The sequence below is a fragment of the Oncorhynchus keta genome, chromosome 18 (genome assembly GCF_023373465.1).
Source record: "Oncorhynchus keta strain PuntledgeMale-10-30-2019 chromosome 18, Oket_V2, whole genome shotgun sequence".
Classification (NCBI taxonomy): domain Eukaryota; kingdom Metazoa; phylum Chordata; class Actinopteri; order Salmoniformes; family Salmonidae; genus Oncorhynchus; species Oncorhynchus keta.
The window spans coordinates 20,477,409-20,496,460 of record NC_068438.1 but is presented as its reverse complement, the minus strand read 5'-3'; the positions used below and the strand labels follow the sequence as shown (position 1 = coordinate 20,496,460).

Here is a 19,052-nt window from a genome sequence, read left to right as displayed (position 1 = left end):
GCCGATCTGCGGCCAACAAGGCAGAGTTCATCTCAGCCTATGCCTCCCTCCAGTCCCTCGACTTCTTGGCACTGACGGAAACATGGATCACCACAGATAACACTGCTACTCCTACTGCTCTCTCTTCGTCCGCCCACGTGTTCTCGCACACCCCGAGAGCTTCTGGTCAGCGGGGTGGTGGCACCGGGATCCTCATCTCTCCCAAGTGGTCATTCTCTCTTTCTCCCCTTACCCATCTGTCTATCGCCTTTTGAATTCCATGCTGTCACAGTTACCAGCCCTTTCAAGCTTAACATCCTTATCATTTATCACCCTCCAGGTCCCCTCGGAGAGTTCATCAATGAGCTTGATGCCTTGATAAGCTCCTTTCCTGAGGACGGCTCACCTCTCACAGTTCTGGGAGACTTTAACCTCCCCACGTCTACCTTTGACTCATTCCTCTCTGCCTCCTTCTTTCCACTCCTCTCCTCTTTTGACCTCACCCTCTCACCTTCCCCCCCCTACTCACAAGGCAGGCAATACGCTCGACCTCATCTTTACTAGATGCTGTTCTTCCACTAACCTCATTGCAACTCCCCTCCAAGTCTCCGACCACTACCTTGTATCCTTTTCCCTCTCGCTCTCATCCAACACTTCCCACACTGCCCCTACTCGGATGGTATCGCGCCGTCCCAACCTTCGCTCTCTCTCCCCCGCTACTCTCTCCTCTTCCATCCTATCATCTCTTCCCTCTGCTCAAACCTTCTCAACCTCTCCTCCCTTTCTGCATCCTTTGACTCTCTATGTCCCCTATCCTCCAGGCCGGCTCGGTCCTCCCCTCCCTCTCCGTGGCTCGACGACTCATTGCGAGCTCACAGAACAGGGCTCCGGGCAGCCGAGCGGAAATGGAGGAAAACTCGCCTCCCTGCGGACCTGGCATCCTTTCACTCCCTCCTCTCTACATTTTCCTCCTCTGTCTCTGCTGCTAAAGCCACTTTCTACCACTCTAAATTCCAAGCATCTGCCTCTAACCCTAGGAAGCTCTTTGCCACCTTCTCCTCCCTCCTGAATCCTCCCTCTCTGCAGATGACTTCGTCAACCATTTTGAAAAGAAGGTCGACGACATCCGATCCTCGTTTGCTAAGTCAAACGACACCGCTGGTTTTGCTCACACTGCCCTACCCTGTGCTCTGACCTCTTTCTCCCCTCTCTCTCCAGATGAAATCTCGCGTCTTGTGACGGCCGGCCGCCCAACAACCTGCCCGCTTGACCCTATCCCCTCCTCTCTTCTCCAGACCATTTCCGGAGACCTTCTCCCTTACCTCACCTCGCTCATCAACTCATCCCTGACCGCTGGCTACGTCCCTTCCGTCGTCAAGAGAGCGAGAGTTGCACCCCTTCTGAAAAAACCTACACTCGATCCCTCCGATGTCAACAACTACAGACCAGTATCCCTTCTTTCTTTTCTCTCCAAAACTCTTGAACGTGCCGTCCTTGGCCAGCTCTCCCGCTATCTCTCTCAGAATGACCTTCTTGATCCAAATCAGTCAGGTTTCAAGACTAGTCATTCAACTGAGACTGCTCTTCTCTGTATCACGGAGGCGCTCCGCACTGCTAAAGCTAACTCTCTCTCCTCTGCTCTCATCCTTCTAGACCTATCGGCTGCCTTCGATACTGTGAACCATCAGATCCTCCTCTCCACCCTCTCCGAGTTGGGCATCTCCGGCGCGGCCCACGCTTGGATTGCGTCCTACCTGACAGGTCGCTCCTACCAGGTGGCGTGGCGAGAATCTGTCTCCTCACCACGCGCTCTCACCACTGGTGTCCCCCAGGGCTCTGTTCTAGGCCCTCTCCTATTCTCGCTATACACCAAGTCACTTGGCTCTGTCATAACCTCACATGGTCTCTCCTATCATTGCTATGCAGACGACACACAATTAATCTTCTCTTTCCCCCTTCTGATGACCAGGTGGCGAATCGCATCTCTGCATGTCTGGCAGACATATCAGTGTGGATGACGGATCACCACCTCAAGCTGAACCTCGGCAAGACGGAGCTGCTCTTCCTCCCGGGGAAGGACTGCCCGTTCCATGATCTCGCCATCACGGTTGACAACTCCATTGTGTCCTCCTCCCAGAGCGCTAAGAACCTTGGCGTGATCCTGGACAACACCCTGTTGTTCTCAACTAACATCAAGGCGGTGGCCCGTTCCTGTAGGTTCATGCTCTACAACATCCGCAGAGTACGACCCTGCCTCACACAGGAAGCGGCGCAGGTCCTAATCCAGGCACTTGTCATCTCCCGTCTGGACTACTGCAACTCGCTGTTGGCTGGGCTCCCTGCCTGTGCCATTAAACCCCTACAACTCATCCAGAACGCCGCAGCCCGTCTGGTGTTCAACCTTCCCAAGTTCTCTCACGTCACCCCGCTCCTCCGCTCTCTCCACTGGCTTCCAGTTGAAGCTCGCATCCGCTACAAGACCATGGTGCTTGCCTACGGAGCTGTGAGGGGAACGGCACCTCAGTACCTCCAGGCTCTGATCAGGCCCTACACCCAAACAAGGGCACTGCGTTCATCCACCTCTGGCCTGCTCGCCTCCCTACCACTGAGGAAGTACAGTTCCCGCTCAGCCCAGTCAAAACTGTTCGCTGCTCTGGCCCCCAATGGTGGAACAAACTCCCTCACGACGCCAGGACAGCGGAGTCAATCACCACCTTCCGGAGACACCTGAAACCCCACCTCTTTAAGGAATACCTAGGATAGGATAAAGTAATCCTTCTCACCCCCCCCCCCTTAAAAGATTTAGATGCACTATTGAAAAGTGGCTGTTCCACTGGATGTCATAAGGTGAATGCACCAATTTGTAAGTCGCTCTGGATAAGAGCGTCTGCTAAATTACTTAAATGTAAATGTAATGTGTCCCTCCAGACAAGCTTCAATGCCATACAACTCTCCTTCCATGGCCTCCAACTGCTCTTAAATGCAAGTAAAACTAAATGCATGCTCTTCAACCGATCGCTGCCCGCACCTGCCCACCCATCCAGCATCACTACTCTGGACGGTTCTCTTAGAATATGTGGACAACTACAAATACCTAGGTGTCTGGTTAGACTGTAAACTCTCCTTCCAGATTCACATTAAGCATCTCCAATCCAAAATTAAATCTAGAATCAGCTTCCTATTTCACAACAAAGCATCCTTCACCCATGCTGCCAAACATACCCTCGTAAAACTGACCATCCTACCGATCCTCGACTTCGGCGATGTCATTTACAAAACTCTCCAACACTCTACTCAACAAATTGGATGCAGTCTATCACAGTGCCATCCGTTTTGTCACCAAAGCCCCATATACTACCCACCACAGCGACCTGTATGCTCTCGTTGGCCGGCCCTCGCTTCACACTCATCGCCAAACCCACTGGCTCCAGGTCATCTACAAGTCTTTGCTAGTTAAAGCCCCGCCGTATCTCAGCTCACTGGTCACCATAGCAGCACCCACCATGTCGCTCTTACTGCTGGTGATTCTCTGATCCACCTCTATGCAGACGACACCATTCTGTATACTTCTGGCCCTTTGGACACTGTGTAATGTAAAACATCACAGCACAATAAAAAATATATACGGCATATGGAAACCAAAAGAGAATGGTCTATTGTGATAGGTGGGATGGGCTGAGAGTGGCTGAGGGAGGGGTTGGATTAAGAGCATATGTTCGGTAATGTATTATTGATATTTATATAAAAGTAACATGTATGTCAAATGTATATGTAAAATGTATGTATATGTAGCAGAAATGCTGTAAAAACAAAAAAAGGTATGTGTCCTCTGAAGAGCGGGGGTGGGGTGGGTTAATAAAATTCAAATAATAATAATACATTCGACATTCACAAGACAGGGACATCAAGGGAACTGTAGACTACAGTTAAGATGAAATCTGAACAGTGACCGTGGGTCGATAACCTCTCACATAGCCATAATATTAAGTTATTGCATTTTCTCCCCGTTCCCATCTTCGCACCGCAAAAGAAGCGTGACAGAGAAAACATTACTAATGTCAAATAGATTGAAGAATTAATTATATTGATTTATGACAATATTCTGGTGAGCAAGGGTTTATTTAGTCTTCTAGGGCAACATATAATGACAGAAGAGAAGCTGCATGTATCTAATCATACAGAACCAGTCAAAAGTTTGGACACACCTACTCATTCAACGGTTTTTCTTTATTTTTACTATTTTCTACATTGTAGAATAAAAGTGAAGACATCAAAATATGAAATAACTTATATGGAATCATATAGTAACCAAAGAAGTATTAAACAAATCAAAATATATTGTATATTTTAGATTCTTCAAAGTATCCACCCTTTGCCTTGATGACAGTGTTGCACACTCTTGGCATTATCTCAACCAGCTTCATGAGGTAGTCACCTGTAATGGTGACTACCTCTATAGCCTACAGATTATTTTTATATTAGTAAATTTGTGTCTGGTGCGGGCCTTAGATTTGAACTTTATCACATATAGTCGTGGTTGCGAATGGGTTATTAGCAATTGTGGGCGGGTGAACAAACACCTGACCTGCGCACCACTAACGTGTACTGTTACACCCCTAATTGACACTGTGTGAGATTAAACTTGATTTAGTTCTGTAGAAAAACTTAAAAAACTATTTGTCAAAAACAAAACAAAAACTTTTTCCAACAGTATATTTGTTGCTCTTACATAGGCCTATATAATACAAATAACATTGTCTTATCACGTCAGTAGGCCTACACTCGTTAAATAACCTCTGTTGCCGTAGGGAGGAGAATAAGACTGAAGTGTAGATAGAACATGCTGTGACTTTGATGCTTCTAATATTCTCCTCATGTCTGATTCAGAGCTGCAGTTGATCTATCATTAGCCTACCGAGCTTGTTGGGGTCTGAGAGAGAGAGCGAGAGATATAGAGTGTGGTACAAGTGTTGCTCCTTTTCCCTCCCCTTCTCTGCTCGGGGACTAATTAATATAATCATTTGTCAGTAATGGTGAATGTAGCAAGAGCCTTGCAAGTCACCCACACCCGCCTGCAATTACTAATAAACCTGCCAGACTATAGCCTATGTGATAAAGTTTATCTGAGAATAAGTTTCTGAAAAAAACCCGAAATGTAGTCTATATATAAAAATTGCACAAGAATGATTCATTTATTGTAACGATGTTCGTCTGAGGAAGAAGGAGTAGACCAAAGCACAGCGTGGTACGTGTTCATATTTCCTTTAATTAACTGAACACTAAATACAAAAGAACAAAAGAACAAGAGAATAAATAAAACCCGAAACAGTCCCGTATGGTACTGACACGGAAAACAACTACCCACAACGCATAGTGGGAAAACAGGCTGCCTAAGTATGGTTCTCAATCAGAGATAACGATTGACAGCTGCCTCTGATTGGGAACCATACCCGTCCAAACACCTAGAAATATAACACACAGAACCAAAACATAGAATGCCCAACCCAACTCACGCCCTGACCAAACTAAAATAGAGACATAAAAAAGGAACTAAGGTCAGGATGTGACATTTATGGATTTTTTTTTAAGGTACTGTTTTCTGTTTATTCAACCCGCCCGCCACTCACCTGCCCTTCATCCACACAATATTTAATGACCCTAAACACACCAGTGGTGACCGCGGTTATGAGACAACCCGTACATCACTATTCTAATGAGAAACTGAGTAAAAGAAGGAACACATAAAGCTCTCATAACACTTGTTTAATTTGGATCCTCATCTTTGTGTGCTGGTCAGAGGCAGGGAGAGTAAGAGGGAGAGGAAGAGGGAGAGTAATGCCTTATATGCTCTCAGGAATACTGATGGAGACTTACTCAGAGTGTAGAGAATATCAAAGCAATGACACTCAAACGCCAAACCACATGAAAAGCTGATGAGGTGCGCTTGTAATTCTGGTATCATTAGAGAAACCCTCTGAAAGCGAGAGGCAGATTATTAACATTACCATCAACACGAACATGAGATGTTGCTGTTGTTTAATTACATGCACATATTCACCCCAATGGGATAATTAGGTACATTAAGAACTGCTAGAGTACAGGTGAGTGAGTAGGTAGGTAAGAGCCATGACAGAATGTTAAATAATTTCTTACTGAACCAACCTCCTACTGGGAAGGATGTGAGTGTGACATCATCACCCCAACATTAGTAGATTTAATTGTTTATCTACCCAGCGAATCATAAACTTACATTTAAGGTGCATTTTCACTTACTCCATTGACCTCAATGTATGACTCATCTAAAATTTGACTTGAGGAAATTCACTTAGATTGAGTGTGACAGTATGTCATGGGGTTTTGTAGTCAACTGCTAAAAAGATGGTTGACTGAGTAGCTTTCAGATAACAGAAAAACAGGACTCAGAAATGGCACTGGTCTTAAGAACTCTTCTGCACCAGATGCAGAACCGCTGAAGACCTCTAAAGTCTGAAGTGTCTAATAATACCTTGTGCCTTCTTCAGCATGCGTCTTAGAGTGACTGAGCTGAGGAGCCTTAATTATTAATATTTTTATTTTATTTTTTATTTCACCTTTATTTAACCAGGTAGGCCAGTTGAGAACAAGTTGTCATTTACAAGTTCTCAATAACACAATAGAAAGAAAATCAATGTTCAGTGTGTGCAAATGTAGAAGAGTAGGGAGGTAAGGCAATACATAGGCCATAGAGGAAAAATAATTACAATTTAGCATTAACACTGGAGTAATAGATGTGCAGATGATGATGTGCAGGTAGAGATACTGGGGTGCAAAAGAGCAAGAAGATGAATAACAATATGGGGATGAGGGAGTTGGGTATGCTATTTACAGATTGGCTGTGTACAGGTACAGTGATCGGTAAGCTGCTCTGACAGCTGATGTTTAAAGTTAGAGAGGGAGATATAAGTCTCCAGCTTCAGTGATTTTTGCCATTTGTTCCATCATTGGCAGCAGAGAACTGGAAAGAAAGTTGGCCAAAGTAGGTGTTGGCTTTCGGGATGACCAGTGAAATATACCTGCTGGAGCGCATGCTATGGTGACCAGTGAGCTGAGATAAGGCGGGGCTTTACCTAGCAAAGACTTATAGATGACCTGGAGCCAGTGGGGTTGGCGATGAATATGTAACGAGGGCCAGCCAATGAGAGCATACAGGTGGGTGGGTAGTATATGGTGGGTGGTGGGTAGTATATGGGGCTTTGGTGACAAAACGGATGGCACTGTCATAGACTACATCCAGTTTGCAGAGTAGAGTGTTGGAGGCTATTTTGTAAATTGCCAAAGTCAAGGATCGGTAGGATAGTCAGTTTTACGAGGGTATGTTTGGCAGCATGAGTGAAGGAGGCTTTGTTGCGAAATAGGAATCCGATTCTAGATTTAATTTTGGATTGGAGATGCTTAATGTGAGTCTGGAAGGAGAGTTTACAGTCTAACCAGACACCTAGGTATTTGTAGTTGTCCACATATTCTAAGTCAGAACCGTCCAGAGTAGTGATGCTTGTTGGGAGGGCGAGTGCAGGCAGCAATCGGTTGAAGAGCATTGATTTCGTTTTACTAGCATTTAAAAGCAGTTGGAGGCCATGGAAGGAGTGTTGTATGGCATTGAAACTCGTTTGGAGGTTTGTTAACACAGTGTCCAAAGAAGTATACAGAATGGTGTTGTCTGCGTAGAGATGGATTGGAGAATCACCAGCAGCAAGAGCAACATCATTGATGTATACAGAGAAAATAATTGACCCGATAATTGAACCCTGTGGCACCCCCATAGAGACTGCCAGAGGTCCGGACAACAGGCTCTCCGATTTGACACACTGAACTCTATCTGAGAAGCAGTTGGTGAACCAGGCGAGGCAGTCATTTGAGAAACCAAGGCTATTGAGTCTGTCGATAATAATGCAGTGATTGACCGAGTCGAAAGGCTTGGACAGGTCGATGACTACAGCTGCACAGTACTGTCTTTTATCGATGGCGGTTATGATATCGTTTAGGAACTTGAGCGTGGCTGAGGTTCCCCCATGACCAGCTCGGAAACCAGACTGGATAGTGGAGAAGGTACGGTGGGATTTGAAATGGTCGGTGTTCTGTTTGTTAACTTGGCTTTCGAAGATTTCAGAAAGGCAGGGCAAGATGGATATAGGTCAGAGCAGTGGGCAGCTGGGAGGAGATGCTCTTATTCTCCATGGACTTTACAGTGTCCAAAAACTTTTTGACATTAGTGCTACAGGGTGCAAATTTATTTTTGAAAAAGCTAGCATTAGCTTTCCTAACTGACTGTGACACACACGCACAAACACAAACAGCCTGGTGTCTCTCAGTGAGACTGAGCTGAGGAGCCCTGCACCTGCTTGGTGACACACATAGCCCCTGATGGAGAAAGAACCTGACACAAGATGCCACAGAGAATAAAAAACAGCACTGTCCTCATCCTCCATCTTCCCCTCTGAGGCATAAGAGATTTATAAAATGCCAGAAACTTTCGTAAGGTTACTCTCCTCATCTCCCAGCTAATGCTTTCAGTGTTGCAGAATTGTTGTGTGTCTGGCCGTCACCCTGATTCATGTATGGGAGAAGCTGGCTATTCAAATCTATTCAGATTTCACCTCGGATGTGTTCTGCCAAGAGGTACAGTCATAACGCTGTTATGTGAAAGCTTTGCCGGTCTTGTTTGATGATGATCCTTATAGCACTTTATTACTTTGTTCTTGTTCATCATAGCCACTTTCTGGTTTTCATTCCATCAATCAATCAAATACAAGTATTTATATAAAGCTATTTTTAGATCAACAAAGTGCTTTACAGATGTAGTAAATGTCCACTGGGCACAAACTGTTTGAATCAATGTTGTTTCCACGTAATTTCAACGACAAAAAAATAAATGTGATTATGTTGAATCAACATGGAAAACTGATTGGATTTGCTAAAAGTCAACAACGTAAAGGACGTCAACAATGTAAAGGAATTTCCGAAATGTTTGTATTTTTTTCACCCAATTTTTATCCTAAAGCCAACAACATGCTTCAAATGTTTGTTGATTTCATGTTGAATTCATATTAGTTGACAACTCAATCAAATATAAATCAAAACTGACATTGAAATGAGGTCTGTGTCTAGCGGGTAGAGAGTACTATATTCATTAAGGTTAAGTGTTTGTACTCTATTTACTGTAACTGAAACACATCAATATGGAATGGAAGTTGGGATAGCGCCCATATGGTTGTTGTTAGCATTTACCATGAATGATAATAAGCTGTACTTTTACCCTTTGATTGGCAAAAAACAACATTTCAGTCTCTTTAGCTAATCCACTCCCTGTACCCCATGTGCCAAAGAGACTGGCCTTTCTGCCATTTTCAAATATGAATGTTCTATCATTAATGAGCTCAAGGAGAGCAGAATATTTGATCCTGTTTCGATCACCCTCACAGCTATCCTCCAATCACAACGATTATGCAAATATTGGAACTCTATCACTTTTTATTCTCTCCACAGAACAACTTGTTATCCGGTTGTTAAGCAACCTTTTTTTTCTTTGATTGTCCAGATGAAACCAGTCAGTCAAATGTTGCAAGCTCACATCTAAATTCTCAAACTAAATAAATACTGCAATTACAACCACAAAACGCCTTAGTTTTATTTTAAGCCTCAAAATACAAAAGCCAGCTAATAGCTAAATGTTCGCTTTTGACTTTGTTACTAATTCTATTTGAGGCTCCACGTTTTCATGCCATGGAAAATATTTCCAACAAACAATGAGCAACTCCGTGGTAAATCCAGCGCATATTGAAAGAACCTCTTTGGCATTGACAAGGAGTGGCAAGGAGTGAAATGTTAGCTAAAGAGACTGGTACTCAGACTAGTCTTAACTACAGGACATGCTGGTTCAGCATTCTTCTCTCTAACTCTTTCTCTCCACCTACTTAATTGAAGGATTCTTGCCTGAAAACACAGTGGTGCAAGTTAAAATCCCAAAGAGTACCTCTGTTTTTACACCTCCCAACAAGCCCCTTAATGTAAATTGCTATGTAGTCTAAGTAAATATAGATTAGGTGAATTCAATTAACAATTGAAGTTACTGAGAAGCAAAGAAAATAGAAAAGTCTGTTTTTTGCTCGACTTGAATGCAGAGACGTTAAAGTAAAAAATATATAAAAATGATTCTGTCAAACTCATTCAGAGAGCAGGGAGCTCAGGTGGATGAATAGTCAGCTCTCAATTCAGAAATAAATACTACCAAATACTACACACAAAAGGTTTCTGACTCAGAGAGACAAGCTATTGTATGTAAAAAAGAACCAGTAAACAGGAAATGGGCAGGAGAACCATTGAGCAACAAAAACAGGTGTCACACACACACACACTTTTATGCAAGTTAATGCAGGAAGCCGGACATAAAAATGTAAAACTGTAGGCTACAATACATCGACCATGAAGAATGAGGAGGGATTATCAGGATGGAATCACATTAAGATACTTTTTTTCTGAAGAGCAAAGATATATACGGTATATCCTCACAAATAAAATTAGATTAGCAAGATTATCAACCAAGCGCCTCTGGATATTCATTTATCAAACAGTGATAAATGTGAGCATGAATGTGAGGGAACCAATTCCTCCAGAGACATAAAACCAACTCTATCCCCCCTCTTTGGAGGACAGCTGTAGACACAATTTTGAAAGTAGTAGCTAGAAATAATCTGAGCAACTCCAATTCCCTGATTTCCCCCTTTATTTGTTGTTGAAATATAACACTTCAGACAACCACACGCTCTGATCTCCATCCTCTCTTCTCATATCAGCAAGCCAAGGTCAGAGCAGCTCATCTCAGTCAAACAGGATTGGCACGGAGACCACAGTGTCTGCACCTGCAGCACCAGAGTGCATGTCCTCACAATGTAAACCAAGAGCCCCTGCTCACCAGAGACAAACCGGGTCACAGCCATGATAGCATCAGAGAGAGAAACCTGCCAAGTGTGCTCCACATAGCCAAATGTCCCTCTCTTTTTCTCTATTTTTCTTTCTCTCTCTCCCCCTAGAGTGTTGTTCTCATAGGGATGCTGTGATTTTCTTGTCATGATGGGTGAATTTCTTTTTAAAATGTGTATATATTGATCGGCAAATACAGGACTAGTAAAGGCCCAGCGCACTACTTTTGTGAAAATGTATTTTTTCAAAACATATACAGTACCAGTCAAAGGTTTGGACACACCTACTCAAGTTTATTTTTTATTTTTTTTTAAACTATTTTCTACATTGTAGAATAATAGTGAATATATCAAACTATGAAATAACACGTAGATTATGTAGCAACCTAAAAAGTGTTAAACAAATCAAAATATATTTTAGATTTTTTAAAGAAGCCACCTTTGCCTTGATGACAGCTTTGCACATGCTTGGCATTCTCTCACCAGCTTCACCTGGAATGCTTTTCCAACAGTCTTGAAGTAGTTTCCACATATGCTGAGCACTTGTTGGCTGCTTTTCCTTCACTCTGTGGTCCAACTCATCCCAAACCATCTCAATTGGGTTGAGGTCGGGTGATTGTGGAGGCCAGGTCATCTGATGCAGTACTCCATCACTCTCCTTCTTGGTCAAATAGCCCTTACACAGCCTGGAGGTGTGTTTTGGGTCCTTGTCCTGTTGAAAAACAAATGATAGTCCCATTAAGCGCAAACCAGATGGGATGGCGTATCGCTGCAGAATGCTGATGTAGCCATGCTGGTTAAGTGTGCCTTGAATTCTAAATTAAATCCATGACAGTGTCACCAGCAAAGCACCCCCACACCATCACACCTCCTCCTCCATGCTCCAAGGTGGGAACCACACATGTGGGGATCATCCGTTCACCTACTCTGCGTGTCACAAAGACACAGCGGTTGGAATCAGAAATCTCAAATCATCAGACAAAAGGACAGATTTCCACCAGTCTTATGTCCATTGTTCGTGTTTCTTGGCCCAAAGAAGTCTCTTCTTATTATTGGTATCCTTTAGTAGTGGTATCTTTGCAGCAATTCGACCATGAAGGCCTGTATCACGCAGTCTCCTATGAACAGTTGATGTTGAGATGTGTCTGTTACTTGAACTTTATTTGGGATGCAATCTGAGGTGCAGTTAACTCTAATGAAGTTATCCTCTGCAGCAGAGGTAACTCTGGGTTTTCCTTTCCTGATGACAGACAGTTTCATCATAGCGCATGATGGTTTTTGTGACTGCACTTGAAGAAACTTTCAAAGTTCTTGACATTTTCCGGATTGACAGACCTTCATGTCTTTAAAATAATGATGGACTATAATTTCTCTTTGCTTCTTTGAGCTGATCTTGCCATAATATGGACTTGGTCTTAATCTACCAATTATGTGCATATTCTAGCTTCTGGGCCTGAGTAGCAAGCAGTTTACTTTGGGCACACTTTTCATCCGGAGGTGAAAATAGTGCCCCGTACCTTAGAGAAGTTATGAGCCCCTAACCATCAATGCAGTAAAAAAAAAAATATAGGAATAAGAATAAGAAAAAACAACTAATTAAAAAGCAGCAGTAAAATAACAATAGAGAGACTATATACAGGGGGGTACCGGTACAAAGTGGGGGGGCACTGGTTAGACAAGGTAATTTTTATTTATTTTTTTACCTTTATTTAACTAGGCAAGTCAGTTAAGAACAAATTCTTATTCTCAATGACAACCTAGGAACAGTGGGTTAACTGCCTGTTCAGGGGCAGAACAACAGATGTCAGCTCGGGGATTTGAACTTGCAACCTTCCGGTTGCTAGTCCAACGCTCTAACCACTAGGCTACCCTGCCGCCCCAATTGAGGTAATATGTACATGTGGGTAGATTTACTAAAATGACTATGCATAGATGATAACAACAGAGAGTGATGGCGATGTAAAAGGCAGGTGTGGGGCCATTTGATTAGATGTTCAGGAGTCTTATGGCTTCGGGCTAGAAGCTGTTTTGAAACCTCTTGGACCTGGACTTGGTGCTCTGGTACTGCTTGCCGAGGGGTAGCAGAGAGAACAGTCTATGACTAGGGTGGCTGGAGTCTTTGACAATTATTAGGGCCTCCCTCTGACACCGCCTGGTATAGAGGTCCTGGATGGTAGGAAGCTTGACCTCAGTGATGTACTGGACCATACACACTATCCTCTGTAGTGCCTTGCAGTCAGAGGCCGAGGCAGTTGCCATTCCAGGCAGTGATGCAACCAGTCAGGATGCTCTCGATGGTGCAGCTGTAGAACCTTTTGAGAATCTGAGGACCCATGACAAATCTTTTCATTCTCCTGAAGGGGAATAGGTTTTGTTGTACCCTCTTCACGACTGTCTTGGTGTGCTTGGACCATGTTTGTTTGTTGGGGATGTGGACACCAAGGAACTTGCAGCTCTCAACCTGCTCCACAACAGCCCCGTCGATGAGAATGGGGGCATGCGCGGTCCTCTTTTTCCTGTTGTCTACAGTCATCTCTTTTGTCTTGATCACGTTGAGGGATCTCTGACCTCCTCCCTATAGACTGTCTCATCGTTGTCGATCAGGCCTACCACTGTTGTGTCATCAGCAAACTTAATGATGGTGTTGGAGTTGTTTCTGGCTGTGCAGTGAACAGGGAGTAAAGGAGGGGACTCAGCATGTACCCATGAGGGGGTCCTGTGTTGAGGATCAGCGTGTGCAATAGAGATTGCATCATCTGCGGATATGTTAGGTCGGTATGCAAATTAGAGTATTTCTGAGTTAATGGTGTTGATGTGAGCCATGACTAGCCTTTCAAAGCACTTCATGGTTACAGACGTGAGTGCTATGGGTCGGTAGTCATTTAAGCAGGTCTTCTCGGTGTTCTTGGGTACAGGGACTATGGTGGTCTTCTTAGAACATGTTGGTATTATAGACTCGGACAGGGAGAGGTTGAAAATATCAGTGAAGACACTTGCCAGTTGGTCAGCGCATGCTCGCAGTACACGTCCTGGTAATCCATTTGGCTCTGCGGCCTTGTGAATGTTGACATGTTTAAAGGTCTTACTCACATCGGCTGCGGAGAGCATTATCACACAGACTTCAGGAACAGCTGGTGCTCTCGTGTGTTTCAGTGTTATTTGCCTTGAAGCGAGCATAGAGGAAGTTTAGCTCATCTGGTAGGCTCGTGTCATTGGGCAGCTCTCGGCTGTTCTTCACTTTGTAGTCTGTAATGGTTTGCAAGCCCTGCCACATCTGACGAGCATCAGAACCGGTGTAGTACAATTCGATCTTAGTCCTGTATTGACGCTTTGCCTGTTTGATGGTTTGTCGGAGGGCATAGCAGGATTTCTTAATAGCTTCCGGGTTAGAGTCCCGCTCCTTGAAAGCGGCAGCTCTAGCCTTTAGCTCTATAATCCATGGCTTCTGGTTGGGGTATGTACAGTACGTACGGTCACTGTTGGGGCTACTTCATCGATACACTTATTGATGAAGCCAATGGCTGATGTGGTGTACTCCTCAATGCCATCGGAGGAACCCCGGAACATATTCCAGTCTGTGCTAGCAAAACAGTCCTGTAGCTTAGCATCTGCTTCATCTGACCAACTTTTTATTGATCGAGTCGCTGGTACTTCCTGCTTTACTTTTTGCTTGTAAGCAGGAATCGGGAGGATAGAATTATGGTCAGATTTTCCCAATGCAGGGCGAGGGAGAGCTTTGTATGCGTCTCTGTGTGTGGAGTAAAGGTGGTCTAGAGTTATTTTCCCTCTTGTTGCATATTTAACATGCTGATAGAAATTTGGTAAGACGAATTTAAGTTTCCCTGCATTAAAGTCCCCGGCCACTAAGCAAGCTGCCTCTGGGTGAGCGCTTTCCTGTTTGCTTATGGCGGAATACAGCTCATTGAGAGCGGTCTCATTGCCAGCATCATTCTGTGGTAGTTTGTAGACAGCTATGAAAACTCTCTAGGTAGATAGGCGAGCAAAACCTTGAGACTTCTTTAGATATTGTGCACCAGTTGTTATTTACAAAAATCACCAGACGCCGCTGTTCTATCCTGCCGGTACAGTGTGAAACTAGCCAGCTGTATGTTGATAATGTCGTCGTTCAGCCACGACTCCGTGAAGCATAAGATATTACAGTTTTGAATGGCCCCTTGGTAGGATAATCTTAACCGTAGGTCATCATTTTATTTGCCATTGATTGCACATTAGCAAGAAGAACGGGTGGCAGTGGGAGCTTACTTGCTCGCCTATGGATTCTCAGAAGGCAGCCCAATCAGCAGCTCCTTTTACGGGGATCTGGGCCTGTTCCAGTGAAAGTAGTATATCCTTCTCGTTGGACTCGTTAATTAAAGGAAAAGGTTAATCTTCCGCGTAGGTCAGAGATGTTATTTTCCTCATGAAACTGGTTGAAGGCAAAGGGTGGCTACTTTGAAGAATCTCTAATATAAAAAATATTTAGATTTGTTTAAAACTTTTTTGGTTACTACATGATTCCATATGTGTTATTTCATAGTTTTGATGTCTTCACTATCATTCTACAATGTAGAAAATAGTAAAGATAAAGAAAAACTGTATATTTATTTTGTATAATATATATATTTTTCAGATTTTTCAGGGGCTGCTGCAGCACCCTCATTACCCTTACTTCCCGTGGCTATGGTTGTTCTCTCTCTCCCTTACATTCTCTAACTCTTTCATTCATTCGCTTTCACCCCCCACTTCTTTCACTCGCTCGAATCTTCTCACCTTGCCCCTTCCACTCACTCTGTTACTTATCTTTCACACACACACACACACACACACACACACACACACACACACACACACACACACACACACACACACACACACACACACACACACACACACACACACACACACACACACACACACACACACACACACACACACACTATAATTGTGTTCCCCTCTATTACACAGTCATGCCATCTTAGTCATCCACTCACTACTCTGACTCCCTCGCTAGCTATAATCCTCTCCCCCCTCCATTATGGTTCAGTGCAGGAACATCTGGCCAAATGGCACATAGATTATGTCCTGCCAGCATCTCCAAGGCAGGAGGCACTGCCACCAGACAAGACAACATCTGTCCATCAGGAACTGACACACTACACTCTTTGCTGCCTCTACACTGATCGTCATTGTGCAAATCAAGATGAATAAATATCTTCGATTTCACTGCCAGCTATTGCACAACTTGGCCATGGCTGCAGCTATTGCAGGCCACTGCTTGGTAAAGGAAATGTGAGAGAAGATAGAGGTGAAAAGAGAGAAGTCCTTACCTGCCAGAATATGCTGTCTATCGTGCTCCCAAGGAAGCCCTCCCTGGTTTCAGACGACAGGAGCTTGGGTCCTAGGATCGTCATGAACTCATCGAAGTCCACCTGCCCGTCTCCTAAGAAACACAGTCAGACACACAGTATGACATGTCTTACTCAAAAAAATAGTTTTTATTTCAAATCAGTAAAAAGGACAATAACTGTATTTTATACCAAGTCTTCATTTGAGTATGTGTTCCTTCCCTTCAATACCTATTCTCCTTCCTCCTTCATCTTCCTAATTTCCCTGCAGAAGAGGTTGTGTGCTGCCCATGCAGGGCAACTCAATCTGCCCCTTCACTCGTACTCTCCTCCCTCTCCCCTGACGGGGGTGAACTCCTTAGTCACGCTGGCACTGTCACGTTTGATGCCATCGATTGTCGATCTCTGTGCCCATGCATATGCAGAGTGGGATCCTGCATCATCACTGGGGACAGTCAGGCAGTGCAGCCAGTGCAGCCAGGGCCCTGAACTATCGTGATGGATGGATGAATGGCTGGATGGATGGACGGATGTGATTTAAACCAAGAACACTTCCTAACAAAAGCAGCTGATGCCAGGCATCATGTATTATGAGCATAACACCCCTATATAAAGCAACAGGAGCGATTGCAATACTGAGATCTCCAATAAAGACCACAAGCTCCTAAGCAATCCACCAAGGGCATTCTGCTGAGCTGGATAACAATCTGAGGGGTCGTTCTGACAGTGGAACAGATTATCAGAGCAACTCAATGAGTCCATCCATATCTTATAGAGATCAGCTGGACTGTTGCAGCTGCTGCTCAAAGAGAAAAAAAATCAATGGCCATCCATGAATGTGTCACGTGTCTCTAATTCGCCTTGCTGCTAGCATGGCAAAGACACAATAAACACCCTCAAATCCCATTCATCTGGTAATGTACCTGGCTATGGACACCTCCTCCATTTGATCACCATGATCTTTGTGTTGCGTCTATAGACAAGAAAATGAAACGAGATTGAGGCAAATTGCTTTGAATAGAACACAAATTGATGTTTTGAAAACATCTCTCACTGTAATGACAGAGATGTAATCGCAACAACAATCCAGCCAACCCTCCTTATCTTGGCCAGGGTGTCCTCATTCAGTCACAGCAAGAAAAATCAACTGAGAATTTCAAAGGCATCGCAGATGACAAATGGTCCTCCAGTCCTCCCCCTCTACCAAACCAACAGGTTTGATTGCTGTCACACCTCAGAGTGTACAAGCAATATCTATAACAAATATGACAGATAGGTCCTCCTAGATGTTCTAACTTGTCAAAGCAGGAGATGAAAGCGGTATATCAAGCAAACCTTCAATTTGACAGCAGGTATACTTTAATAGTAGGGGAGGATACATCGTTTCACAAATCATTCTTATCTGGAGTGGAGAGCAGTCCACAACCTTGAGCATTCAGGTATGACTTTCCGATCTTCCTGAGATCAGTCCACTACAGTTTTTCTAGCAATTCTGCCTCAAAAAACAAAAACAAACAAAACAACAAACATTTGAGCGGAGAATACAAGCTAAAAAAGAGACAATTGGGTGAAAAACGTTTTGAATATTTCTCCAATTATCCAGTGTTTTGACACATCTAATAATTCCACAGAAGGTTTATTTCCAAAACACTTTATCCAACCATTTTTCACATTTCTTTCATCAAAAATGATTGCTTATGGTAACTTCATGTGTACCCATGTGTTATTGTTTTCAGTCATTGGAATTGCAGTAGGCATGAACATATTGTTGCTTCAGGTTTAATTGAAGAGTTTGACAGAGATTTTAGATGTGTATGAAAATGTGTTGTTAGCAAAACGCTAGCCTATTTTCATTGTTTAGCTGGAATGGAATGTTTGTATCTTGTATATTTGACTGTGATATGTGGTTGTCTCACCTTGCTATCTTAAGATGATTGCACTAATACTGTAAATGGCTAAAAATGTCACATGTACAGTTGAAGTCGGAAGTTTACATACACTTTTAGGTTGGAGTCATTAAAACTAGTTTTTCAACCACTCCACAAATGTTTTGTTAACAAACTATAGTTTTGGCAAGTCGGTTAGGACATATACTTTGTGTATGACACAAGTAATTTTTTCAACAATTGTTTACAGACAGATTATTTCACCTGTAATTCACTGTATCACAATTCCAGTGGGTCAGAAGTTTACATACACTAAGTTGACTGTGCCTTTAAACAGTTTGGAGAATTCCAGAAAATGATGTCATGGCTTTAAAAGCTTCTGATAGGCCAATTGACATAATTGGAGTCAATTGAAGGTGTACTTGTGGATGTATTTCAAGGCCTACCTTCAAACTCAAGGCTTCTTTGTTTGACATTATGGGAAAATCTAAAGAAATCAGCCAAGACCTCAGAAAAAAATGGTAGACCTCCACAAGTCTGGTTCATCCTTGGGAGCAATTTCCAAACGCTTGAAGGTACCACATTCATCTGTACAAACAATAGTACGCAAGTATAAACACCATGGGACCACGCAGCCATCATACCGCTCAGGAAGGAGATACGTTCTGTCTCCTAGAGAAGAACGTACTTTGGTACGAAAAGTGCAAATCAATCCCAGAACAACAGCAAAGGACCTTGTGAAGATGCTGGAGGAAACAAGTACAAAAGTATCTATATCCACAGTTAAACTAGTCCTATAACGACATAACCTGAAAGGCCGCTCAGCAAGGAAGAAGCCACTGCTCCAAAGCCGCCATAAAAAAGCCAGACTACCATTTGCAACTGCA

General features: G+C 43.5%; 1 protein-coding gene across 2 annotated transcripts in view; it reads right to left on the bottom strand.

Annotated features, from left to right (window-relative positions):
• LOC118396965 (calcium-binding protein 8) overlaps nt 1–19,052 on the bottom strand; it is a 121,651-nt gene that overhangs the window by 55,871 nt on the left and 46,728 nt on the right. For both annotated transcript variants that reach the window (XM_035791355.2, XM_035791354.2), the window contains exon 4: nt 16,262–16,374. In XM_035791355.2, the coding sequence (XP_035647248.1) occupies nt 16,262–16,374 (113 nt within the window). The remainder of the gene's footprint in view (nt 1–16,261; nt 16,375–19,052) is intronic.